This window comes from Sciurus vulgaris (assembly GCF_902686455.1).
Source record: "Sciurus vulgaris genome assembly, chromosome: 12".
NCBI lineage: Eukaryota > Metazoa > Chordata > Mammalia > Rodentia > Sciuridae > Sciurus > Sciurus vulgaris.
In genome coordinates, this window is record NC_136473.1 from 109,793,787 (window position 1) to 109,806,321 (window position 12,535).

Sequence of the window (12,535 nt, forward strand, 5' to 3'; positions counted from 1 at the left end):
GTAACTTACTGCTTTTTTGTATATTTGTCAACTTCAAATGCATTCTCCCCCTTTATGTCTCCTACCCATCAAAGATTTATATACTGTCTTCTTATTTAAGCCTTTCTAAATTCTATGCCTCCCTTGTTCCCAGTAGGAGAGTTCTTTCTTTTTTACCTCTAAAAAGTACTTTAAATCATCTGTTTATGTGCTTGTCTCTCCCAAAAGACTTTGACATCCTCAACCTTTATCTTATCTTTATTTATACCCAAAAGTTAACAGTACTTGATATTTGGTAAATACTTGTATGGTAAATGAGTGCTGGTACCTCACTGGTTAATGTCCTTTAAAAGTAATATCCTAAAAGACTTTTTTAGTTTTAAATGATCTAACATAACTCAAAACATTTTAAAATCATTGAAAGAAATTAACTTTTCCCCAGCTGTATTCCATGAAACATATTCCTTGAGTATTAACACTTGCTTAATGAAAAATAGTTCTGAATGAACTTGGGAATAGAGTTAAACAGACTTTCTTGCTGCAGGGTCTTTTTGGATCCTGTGTGTATAAGCTTTTACAGGTCTAGAATCTCTGGAAGGCTATTTTATATAAAGAGAGTATCTAAACTGTAACTGCAGAAGCCACTACAGAAAACAGTCAAATGAAAGCATAGCTTTCCTTCTTTGAAAGACAGCCTGTTTGCAGTTCATTTCATAGGGTTTTTTCCTAAGGATCAAAAAATGAAGTATTTAAAGTACCTGCCAGGTGCCTCACATACAGTAAATGTTGCTGCCTCTGCTATCTACTCAGTGACTCAGCAGCCAAACTCACAGTATTAAAGGGACTTCTGCTTGGCTTTTCTTCATTCTAAATTTCATCTTCCCTCAAGTTCAGTCTTTACTTAATACCAATGTATTTGGGGTCTATACTTTTTAAATAGTCATCCTGAAGAATACAAAATGTCGATAATGGTGTGAATGCTCAATAAAAGACTGGATGAATTAAAATTTTTACAAAAGCATCAAGAAATACTGCTTCAATCTGATGCTTTCTTCCATGTTTTAAGATTAAATATTGCTCAAGTGCTTCTGCCAAAATAAAGAACTCAGAAATGTTTTGATGTTCAGAAACCAAGATTTTTGTTGATGTCAGTGACAAATATATCTTGTTGCAACTTATCACATGCTAAACATTATTAAAATATTTAACTTCACCCTTAAATAAAATATTTATTTTAGGCCATTTTACTGTGATTTCTTGTGGATCCAGTATATTTAAATATTTCAAATAAAGAATGTGTTAAAAAGAACCCATTCCTTTTAAATGAAGAATTTTTATAGTGAATATTACCTATGAATAATAAAATATATCTTTATCTGAAATAACTAGTTTGTCCTCTTAAATAATAATTTAGCAAAATATAGAACTGTAGGTTGGCAGTCATTTCCTCAGCAATTTAAAGGCACTTTCCCACCTGTCTTCTGGCCTTCATTGCTACCAGTGAGATGTCTAATCCATCTAATTATAATTATCTGCCCCAAAGTCTGCTGTTAATTTCCTTTCCCTTTAGAAATAACTTGTCTTTTTTCTAGAAAGACCAGAAGGATGTTCATTTTCTTTAACATCAAATTGTTTTACTAGACTTTGACTTAGTTTGTCATCCTTAGTAGACTTTTCTGAGTGTACAACTGTGCTTTTCCTGTTTTTAGTTTTGTCTTTTTTTTTTTTTCCAGATAAATTTTCTTGAATGATAGTTATTTGTTTTGTGCTGTTGCCTTGGTTTTCTTTTTTGAGGTTTCTATTAGGTTGGCTCTTCTTTGCCTATCTTTAAGATCTGTAATTTTCTAGCCTTTTTTTTTTTCTTATGTTTTGATTTCATAAATTTACTTCCTTTTTGCCTCATTTCTTTTAGGATTTTTATCTGTTGTATTTTGTGTTATTTTAAATTTAGTTTTTATATATCTAAAATTATTTTTACTTTCATTTTTTGGTTCTTTGCTAAATTACCTTGTTTCTGTGGGTTTTCTAGTTCTGATTTATGTTGTTTGTTCATATATATTTTAATATTTTCTTAAATTCTTATCTCTTTCAAAATGCTGGTTTCCATCTTTCTCTTACATAAAATGCCTTACCTTGATTTCTCTTTCTTTTCTTATTATAACCCTAAATGGGATTTGACTGTAATTATTTTTTTGTTGTTCATTTTTTTTAACAGTACCATAACATACACTCTTTATTTTTGGAGTTACTTTTGGCTGTTGTTCATTTTTGTGTGAATTCCATCTCCTGAACTTTTAGGAGGGCAGAATAGATCAAGAAAGCATTGATAGCTACCCAACTCTAGTGCTCCCTCTTCAGTTATTTTCATGATTTTCATGTTTCAAAAGGATAGCCTTTCTAGGATTTATTGCCTTTGTTTTCCTTTTCCATTTTTATGTAGAATTTTCTTTGTGTGTGTGTGTGTGTCCCTACTAGCCTTATTTTTTTAACAAATGAAATATTAAATGTATTAATTATTTTATTTTAAAATTTGAATTAACCCAAAAACTGGTTGTTCTAATTATAGCAGCATGTTACAAATGACTGTTTTTTAAAGTGTTAATATTAAATCCTTTAATTTATCCTGAAAAAAATTTTTTGAAGTTAAATTTCAATTTAGCATTTAAACTTAGAGAAATGTGGGATTTTCTAATATGACTAAAGAGTCTTGATTTCAAATGCAGTTTGTATCTTTAACCATTTTTATTCAGAGGCTCCCGCATATCTCATAGACCTGATGCATGATAAAAACAATGAAATCCGTAAGGTCTGTGATAATACGCTAGACATTATAGCGGTAAGTAATTATTCTCTAAACATGTACAATTGCCATTGTTTTAGAAAGACAAAGACGTTATACAACTAATTTGAACTACGCATTCATTGTTAACACAATTTTGTATTTTGGTAAGGTTCAGGAAATTCTGATATTAATTTTCTTTTAATACATTAAACCCATTGGTATCAACTTCTAACTGTATGCTCCTTATTTAAAGAGTACAGTAGTTCAAAGTTTAAGCCTTGATCTACATGTCATTTTGGAATCTCCTGGTGTGTTTTTTTGTTTGTTTGTTTGTTTTTCTGTAGGATTGGGAAGTTTGATAATTTCTGTCAAAATTAATAATTTTATAGCCATTAATTTTTTTAAATAAATCTTGTGTTAACTATTTGTTTCAGTTTAAAAAAATGTTAAGTTTAACTTAAGGTTTTTAAACAGATCAGACTAACTTTCTAAAAGAATAAATTAATTTTTGTTATATGCATAGACATGCTTTATAAGTTGCTTTGGAATGAGGGGAAATATAAAAATCTTCATGTTATTCATGACTTTGAATTTTTTTTTTCTTTTGGTATCAGGGATTGAAGCCAGGGGCAATTAACCACTGAGCCGCATCCCCAGCCCTTACTTAGGGCCTTGATAAGTTTCTGAGACCGTCTTTGAACTTGCACTCCTTCTGCCTCAGCCTCCCGAGTTGCTGGGATTGTAGGTGTGTGCCACCACACCCAGCAACTTGAATCAGAGCATGATCTAAGTCTTGGGTTAGAAACATGCTGACCCTGCTATCTTTTCTTGAGAAATTATGCTGCTCCAACAGTCCTCTGCTGGTCTTAGGCCTTATGCCAGGGATATGCCAGATCCTATGTATTAAAAAATGTTTTAATATATATTTAATATTATATATTTAATAAATATAATAGTAATATAATATATTTTGTATATTTAATAATTTAATATTTAATTTAATATTATATATTTATATATTATTTTAATATATATTTATATATATAAATATATATATTTTTTTTTTTTTTTAATGGTGCTGGGGATCGAACTCAGGGCCCTGTGCTTACAAGGCAAGCACTCTGCCGACTGAGCTATCTCCCCAGCCCCTATATATATTTTTGATGTGAAGACTTCAATAGAGGAGAATTGGCAAAGTGGCAAAGTGAAATTTGGGATATAACCACTAGCTCTGTGCATATGACTCCCTGAGATGCTATCTTATCACTTTTGAGTGAATACAAAAAAAATTGGAACAAGTAAATCAAAGGATTTAGTTAACCTAATCTATGAATCTCTAAAATGGATTTACATTTAACTATTGATGTCTTGCCACATAATCATAGATCATTTCACACTGTGGAATACCTTAGTCTGAAACACTTACTTAGAAAAATCAGACTTATTAAGCTGAGAGTATTTAAAGATATTGCCTATGGATGATTCATGTAATGTGGCACTCCTGCTGTGCTGCTAAACTGAGTCATTCATAGATGATTTTTCTCAGAAGCAAAGTCCAGTAGAGCTAATAGAAGGTCATCAGGCCATGGAAATATCCCACATTCTTCTAGAAAAACAAACAAAAAATAGCATTGCTTTGCCTTTCTCTTCTTATGCTCCTATACTGTCCAAGACCCTGGTTCACTTTTAACCAGATAGTAGAGAATTTTAGTAGGTCTCAAGGCTTGTATGTCCTCTGTTGGGTAGGGATTCTGGTCTTAAATTAAAATTGGCCTCCCTGGAGTGGCGACTGTATTTATAATACAATGGACTGTTCTGTTACTTACCTGCTGAATAATCTCAGGCAGATTACTTAACTTCTTAAAGACTTGCTTTACAGTGATGCTTCTGATGATTATAGAGAAGATACATATGATACATCTACCACATAATGGTCAGTCGGTATGGTTTTTTTTTTTTTTTTAAGCTAGACTAAAACTCAGACCTTACTGAGGACTTTATATGTGAATTAAATATCTGGGTCAACATTTTCCTTCTTCAGGACAATTAAATATGTATGTTATTTCTTTTCACTTTAATTTTTTTAAATGACTGAAGAAGGTAATCCATTCGCTATTTGGAATTTATCTGTGAAAAGTTATTTGGTATGAGAATTTTAGCTAGGCATATTACTATTTATAGTTTATATTTGAAGTTGTCCTGTAAAATGACTGAATTCAGCATTTTTAAACTTCACGTCAGGGCATTTGAATAGGACGATTAACTGAAAGACCTTGATTGAGATCTTTAAATAGGTAGCTGCCATTTCTAGTATGGAGATACCTCATTTGTGACCCATGTTCTGAATCTGTAGTGACTTATTTGAATTTAGACCCAATTTTTAAATTAATCTCAGACCAAAGATTTTCTCTTAACTTGCTGAGCATCTTTATTTGGGAGAAATTCAAGGATTTAGCCACTTTACTGCATCATACACAGACAATTGGGAAATAACAGCCCTTCTTTGGGTTTTTAGCCCGGGCTCCATTACTGATCACAACTGAGGGTACCAATTGCTTGTCCTTAATATTTTCCCAAGAACATGTATTTAATTTAAAACAAAAAGTTCAATTAGACACAGCACAGATGATTGAAACACTAGAAAAAAACTACTGAGGGAGAAGGTGAAATCTCTGTCCAGTTAGCACTAATCATGTCTACATAACAGACTTTTTAAATAGTTTGTTAGAAACCTGCCTAGGACATAAGTGGATGATTTAAGACTTCGCTGCTTGATTTTAATTTCCTACTATTCTCAGAATAACTGTATGGTATGATAAAAAATATAAAATATATATAGGGATGGGAATATTGATAGCTCAAAACCATTCATCTTTAAGGAAGCAAGCTTTGCTGCTCAAGACAGATAATGTGGAATAACACTAAGAAAAATTAGATGTTTTGCAAGCCTTTGGGGTGTATGCCTTCTTCAGTAAAGAACTTATCCCCGAAAATTATGCAAATATTGACATATTGATGATTTATTTAATGTAATTGGGCCCATGCCCTGAATTGATGAGTTGAAACAGATGTGTGATGATAGTACTCTGTACCAAGCATGGCGACATTACTAGTATTATATGACCAAGTCTTTGTGACCCCATCTGCAGATTGTTGTCTGTGACTCGGGTACGTATAGCTTGGGGAAGCAGAGAATTGTATAGGTACAGAGGAACCAGGAGGCAGAGAGAAACCTAGGTGCCTGGTCTTCCAAGGGGATAATGAAGCGGTCCACTCTTGCCTTTTCTCTTCCAAAAGCCTTAGAAATCATGAAAGGAAGAACCTGCACATTTGATCTAGAAAGCATCTAAAAACTCAGTAAGAAGGCTAGGAATGTGTCTCAGTGCTAGAGCACCTTCCCCCTGGCATTGGCGAAGTCCTGGGTTTGAGCCCCAGCACTGCCAGAAGAAAAATCTTGATTACATTGTGATTCTTTAGTGTTTCTTCAAATTTTGTGTTAAGTGTGTGAGAACTTCAAAAATTTCTCCCCAGTTGACAAATTAAAAAAAAAAAAAAAAATCCCTTCCCTGACATTTCTGGGTTGTCAAATATTTAATACTTATTTACTAAGCACATAGTACATATCAAAAACTAAGGTAGACATTAGTAATACAAAATTCAATAACATGAAGCCCCTTGAATATAAAAGTTTACAATCTGGACTAGAGAACACCAGGACTCTGTCATCTAAGCACGTGAACTCGTCTTCCAGGAACTTCGGTACTGCATGGCTCTATCAATAGATGTTCTCGGCTAATGACACACTGTATCTGCAGTGTGTATGAGAAAAGGGATGTAACTAGGCTTTCTGGTAAAACTGATGTATTTCTTGGCAGCAACACATCAGTGTATGATTTCCTACTGTCAAAGGTTTGTGTCACTGATATACTGAATGGTAGTTTTCCTTTTTTAGTAACTCTATGATCATGAGAAGACTATATGTGTTTTAATCTCAAATTAATACCTAACTGTAGTATCTTAAACTTAAAAAAATAAGATGGTGTCTTCATCTAAGGATAAACAAAATTATATTTAAAAAGGTTAACTTATTAAAATGACATAAACCAATATGAGTTTAAATGTAACCTCTACTTTGTTAATTGTTAAGAGTACCTACAAATTTTCCTGGAAAGCCTTGATCAGACAGAAAAACTGGTATTTATTAATAGGCTTGACAAGAAGCTTGAATACTCTAGAAAGTGCCTCACAACACCTTGAGAAGTAGTTACAGGAGTTTCATGGGTTAGAATTAGAACTTAGGTTTTGAAAAGCCAGGAAATATGGGTAGAAGGTGAATAAAATGGGAGAACAGTAGTTAACTTTCAGTTGGTGTGCAGGTTGGGTATGGATGTAGAACAGGGATTTTCAAGCGAGCTGTTGACAGAAAATTTTAAAATTGTCTCTTTCCCGAGGGGTTCTTGCTTGTTTTTCAGGCTTAGTAAATTTTAATTTTTCATTGTGAGTTTGATGTTTTTATTTTTTGAATTTCATATCATCAAATTGGATTTAATGAGATAAGTTTTGTTAACTGTATTTTACAGTTCATTTTATATTACACAAACAAAAAGACAGAAATTTAGGATATTTTCCCAGCTTGTTAGATTTAAATATATAAAAATTTACATATACATGAATATGTGTTTCTTATGCATATTACTTTATTTTTTTTCCTTAATTGGCAACAGTTGGACTTAAAAGATTCAACGCATAGTATGAAAGAAAAATCATGATTTCTTAAATAAGTTTCATTTAGTTCTGTCTTTCACTTTTTGGCCTAACATGGCATATTTGAAATGATATTGTCTGGGTTAGTCTCCCCAGTATTTTAAGCAGAGGTAATAGGAGATAATTGTACTTAGAAGGTCTGATTAGAAAATGCCGTCGCCAAGACTAGAGGTGACACTAGGGGATGGTTCTATTGAGAGATAGTATGTGCATAAAAGTCAGTCAGTTTATTATGTGTGTTTAATTTGTGTGCGAATCATTTGGAGAAATGTTTTTCTAAGACATAAAAGCATCTTTTTAATTGCTGCTGCCTTAATCTTAATGAATAGCTAAATTACTCTAGACCTGCTTTAATTTAGTATGAAAAATTGTATTAAATAAACCATATTACAGCCTCAATTAAGGGGCTGCCACATTAAAGGAGAAAGGAAAATCTGTTTTCCATCAGTTTTGTTAGAACACAAAGCAGATCTATGTAGTCCTATGTTATCCTATAGTGTGTTAATCAGATACAAGGTGTGACGGAAGCCAGTGACAAAGAGTTTTCCTGATAGTGAACAGACTCTGATAATAGACCAGTTAAGGCTTCATAATGTTTCACTGGTTAAGTAGTAAACAAAATGATGTAGGACTTCAAAAAGGATGGCACATTCCATGTAAAATCAAACCATAAGTCCTTTGTGACACTTAAGAATTTATGGAAACTGAGTACTTAAGATCAGTATGTCGGAAGCTGAGAAGAGAATATGAGACAAGGCACATTGTCCTCTAAACACAGGATAAACTCAAGGCTCAAAGCCAGAACACAGTATAATCCTCGTGAAATGTAGTGATTCAAATGTGGACATAAAACAACTATATCCCTAGAATATTTCCACAAAAGCTTGTTAGGTTTTGATGACATATCTTAGAGGTGACTGAACTCTGATATCTCTTGAGTTCTCATAGTTGCTGCCTGTTAGAGTGTGGGCAGTGGGCATTACCAGGGAGTAGAGATTGGGAGAGGGTGTTAGAATTCATTTTTTAAGTTTTTTTTTATTTGTTCTTTTTAGATATACATGACAGTAAAATGTATTTTGACATATGTCCATGAAGCATAACATATTCTAATTAGGATCCCATTCTTGTGGTTGTACATGATGTGGAATTTCACTGGTGGTATATTCACATATGAACATAGGAAAGTTATGTTCAGTTCATTATACTGTCTTTCCTATTTCCCATCCTCCCTACCTTCCCTTCATTCCACTTTGTCTAATCCACTGAACTTCTGTTCTTCCTTCCTCACCCCCATTGTTTGTTATCATCTACATATCAGAGAGAACATTCAGCCTTTGGTTTTTTGGGATTGGTTTATTCCATTGTAGCACGATAGTCTCCACTTACCAGCAAAAGTCATAAAGTCATTCTTTTTATGACTGAGTAATATTCCATTGCGTATATCTACCACATTTTCTTTATCCATTCATCTGTTGAAGGGCGAGAATGGATTTTAATTAATTATGTTTACTTTAGTGAACATTTTGACCCTGGATATTCATTTTGAGTTGCTTTTTATACTATACCAGTATTTTTCAATTATTTGAAATAGTTATTCACTGTCATTATGAAGTCATGACATTAATTATAGGCTTTTATTCTTAAAATATTAGAGCTTGAGTAAGTCCTAGACTTGTTTCATTGTGTAAATGAAGAATCTGAGGCCAGCAGAGATTAAGGTACCTTGGGGCAGGTGCCTACTCCAGTGGGTGGCAGAGCCAGCACAGGGAACCAGGTCTCCTGACTCCTAGTCCAGTGTACTCTACAGTACGCCTACCATGTCATTGACACTTACCAGTCCAAACTCTGAAACATAAAGAGACTGATGTTTCCCTCAAACTGTGTTGTTGGGGATTCCCAGAGTGTATGTGGAAGATAGGATAAGGGCATGAGAATATGGTCCATTGAGATAGGACTAAACATTTACTTGGCTTTCACTGAGATGGAAGAGGGAAGAAATAAAAAGGAAAAAAGTTGTTTGTGGGGTAGGGGAGATGGAATGTAAAGTCGTTAACACATTTTATCTTGGGAAATATATTTTAAGATTCTCTTTTTCACATTTTTAGCCTTAAAAATGTCTTTTATAATAGAATAATAGCAGTAGGTGGCAGTTGACTTAATATCGGTTCCTAAAATGTGATTTTGAACTTTTCCTAAAATTTAAATATTGAGACCATTGGCTTAGCCTACTAATTTACTGCAGTTGCTAAATAGAATCTCAATAGCCATAAGCTAAAGCTTTGATTTTCAAAAAATCCAATAAATCTTTTTCAGAAACATAAAGATGAGTGATCAGCTTCATATAGCAAAACACTGCTATCTCATTTGATTCTAATACCAAAGAATAAAATGTAACTATTTAAATGAATACTGTGTTAACTAAACACATATTTTATTCTAAGATGCTTTATTGGTAAACATTTAAGACCTGAGGCTATATTATCACAAACTATAACAAACTTATGGCAGAAGTACAATATCTTACTAGTGTTCCATGCTTAGCCTCTAAATTTAAAAATACATATATTTAAAAATATTTTTCAAAAATAGCCAATAGTATTGGAATTTAGAATATCATTAAAAACTGGTGGGATGGACAGGCATGGGAGTAGGAATGGTAGAAGAATGAATCGGACATCATTACCCTATGTGCAGATCTGATTGCATGACCTGAGTAGCTCTCCATCGTACACAGCCAGACGAAGGAGAAGTTATGCTTCATTTATGTGTGATGTGTCAAGAGGCCTTCTGTTGTCATGCATACCTCATGAGAACAAATCTGAGAAAACCGGAGGGAAGCCAGGTGTGATGGCGCTCGCCTGTAATCCCAGCAACTCAGGAGGCCGAAACAGGAGGATCTTAAGTTCAAGGCCAGTCTCCGAGACTCAGTGAGGCTCTAAGCAACTTAGCAAGACCCTGTCTCAAAATTTAAAAAAGCGTTGGGACTTTAGTGCAGAGTTAAAGCCCCTGGGTTCAATCCCTATTGTCCACCCTACCACACACCAAAAACAAACAGACAACAAAAAAATGGTAGTATATATACCAGTATTTATGGCGATTCCATCTAGGTAAAGGTATTGACTTTTCTTCTATAATTTTTGAATTTTAATGATGAAAGTATTCCCTTTGAAATTATGAAAATTCAAATATTTTCAAAAAGTCATGGTATAATTCTTTAAGACTTTAAAAATAGAATTTAATAAGGCCTACCTGCTCAAAGGGGTTTTTTTGGCCAGTTTTCAATCTATGAGCTATAACAAAAAAAAAAAAATATATATATATATATATATATATATATATGTATAGTGTGTGTGTGTGTGTGTGCGCGCGCGCGTGTGTGTGTATACACACACCAAATCTTGAGGCCACCTCTTATGAAAATGCTGCTCGTCATTGTAGTAGGAGTCTGTAAATATCGTTGGGTCTTTTTGTAAGACATAATTTTCAATATTCTGGGTAATGACAAAGTTTGGAATTTAATGATGTTCTGTCTCATATTTCCTGAGGAAAAAACTTGTTTTACTTTTCTTTTTTAAAGAATTGAGAAAACAACCGTAATATTTGCATTGTGAGACTGTAAATAGTATGCTACAGTATGTTAGTCATAGATATTAAACCTATTGTTTTATAGTAAAAATTACTTAAAAATCAGAATAAATTAGTTTTAAAGAAGAAAATAACAGTATAATCTACATTATTGCTAGTGTGCTGTTCAGTCTTATAATGCTAAGAGAGGTTCAATAACAAACCAATACAAGAGAGAGATGAAGACTATAGAGGAATGTAAGGTCAGTCTTGTTACATGTGGTGTTAGGTTCTGTGCTAACTTACTGCCTTAGAAAACCAGTTTTACCAAGAGAGTGTCAAAAGTTAGCCATGGATGCTCATGGATGTTTTTGGTTTGTGTATTTGGACTGTTGTCAAATAGTTTCTTTAAAAATAACACCCAAAATGCAAAGAACCCAGTCAATAAATGGGCCAAGGAACTGGGCAGACACTTCACAGAAGAAGATACACAGGTGATCAACAAATATATGAAAAAGTGCTCATCATCCCTAGTAATTAGAGAAATACAAATTAAAACCACCTTAAGATTTCATCTAACTCCAATTAGAATGGCTATGATCAAGAGCACAAGCAATAATAAATATTAGCATGGATGTGGGGAAAAAGGCACACTCACACATTGCTGGTGGAGTTGCAAATTGGTGCAGCCACTCTGAAAAGCAGTATGGAAGTTTCTTGGAAAACTTGGAATGGACCCACAATTTGACCCCGCTATCCCACTCCTTGGTTTATACCCAAAGAACTTAAAATCAGCATACTACAGTGACACAGTCACATCAATGTTTATAGCAGCTCAATTCACAATAGCTAGATTGTGGAACCAACCTAGATGCCCTTCAGTTGACGAATGAATAAAGAAACTGTGGTATATATACACAATGGAATATTACTCAGCCATAAAGAAGAATGAAATCATGGCATTTGCTGGTAAATGGATGAAGTTGGAAAATATGCTAAGCGAAATAGGCCAAGCCCAAAAAACCAAAGGCCAAATGTTTTTTCTGGTAAGTGCATTGCAGTATATAAGGAGGCAGGTGTGGCGGGGGGAAGAGAAAAATGAAGGAACTTTGGGTGGTGTAGAGGAAAATGGGGTGGGAGGGGTAGGGGCAGAAAGATAGTACAATGAAACAGACAGTATTACCCTGTGTACATGTATGATTACATGAATGGTGTGAATCTATATTGTGTACAACCATAGAAATGAAAAGTTGTACCCTCTTTGTGTACAATGAATAAAATGCAGTCTGTAAAAATAAAGATCTTAATAAAAAAAAGAATAGAAAATTCAAAACACAATGAAAAATCATTATCAAATTACTGTTCCCATTTAATAAAGTATAACAGATCCAACATCAAAAAAATAAAAAAAATTTGAGCTTGTGCATGTAAGTTCATGAATAAAAA

At 33.5% G+C, this 12,535-nt stretch overlaps 1 protein-coding gene across 1 annotated transcript in view; it reads left to right on the forward strand.

The window, feature by feature from the left end:
• Nucleotides 1-12,535, forward strand: part of KIFAP3 (kinesin associated protein 3) — a 126,022-nt gene that overhangs the window by 78,123 nt on the left and 35,364 nt on the right. Inside the window, exon 17 of the mRNA XM_079108090.1 lies at nucleotides 2,730-2,815. Within this exon, the coding sequence (XP_078964216.1) occupies nucleotides 2,730-2,815 (86 nt within the window). The remainder of the gene's footprint in view (nucleotides 1-2,729; nucleotides 2,816-12,535) is intronic.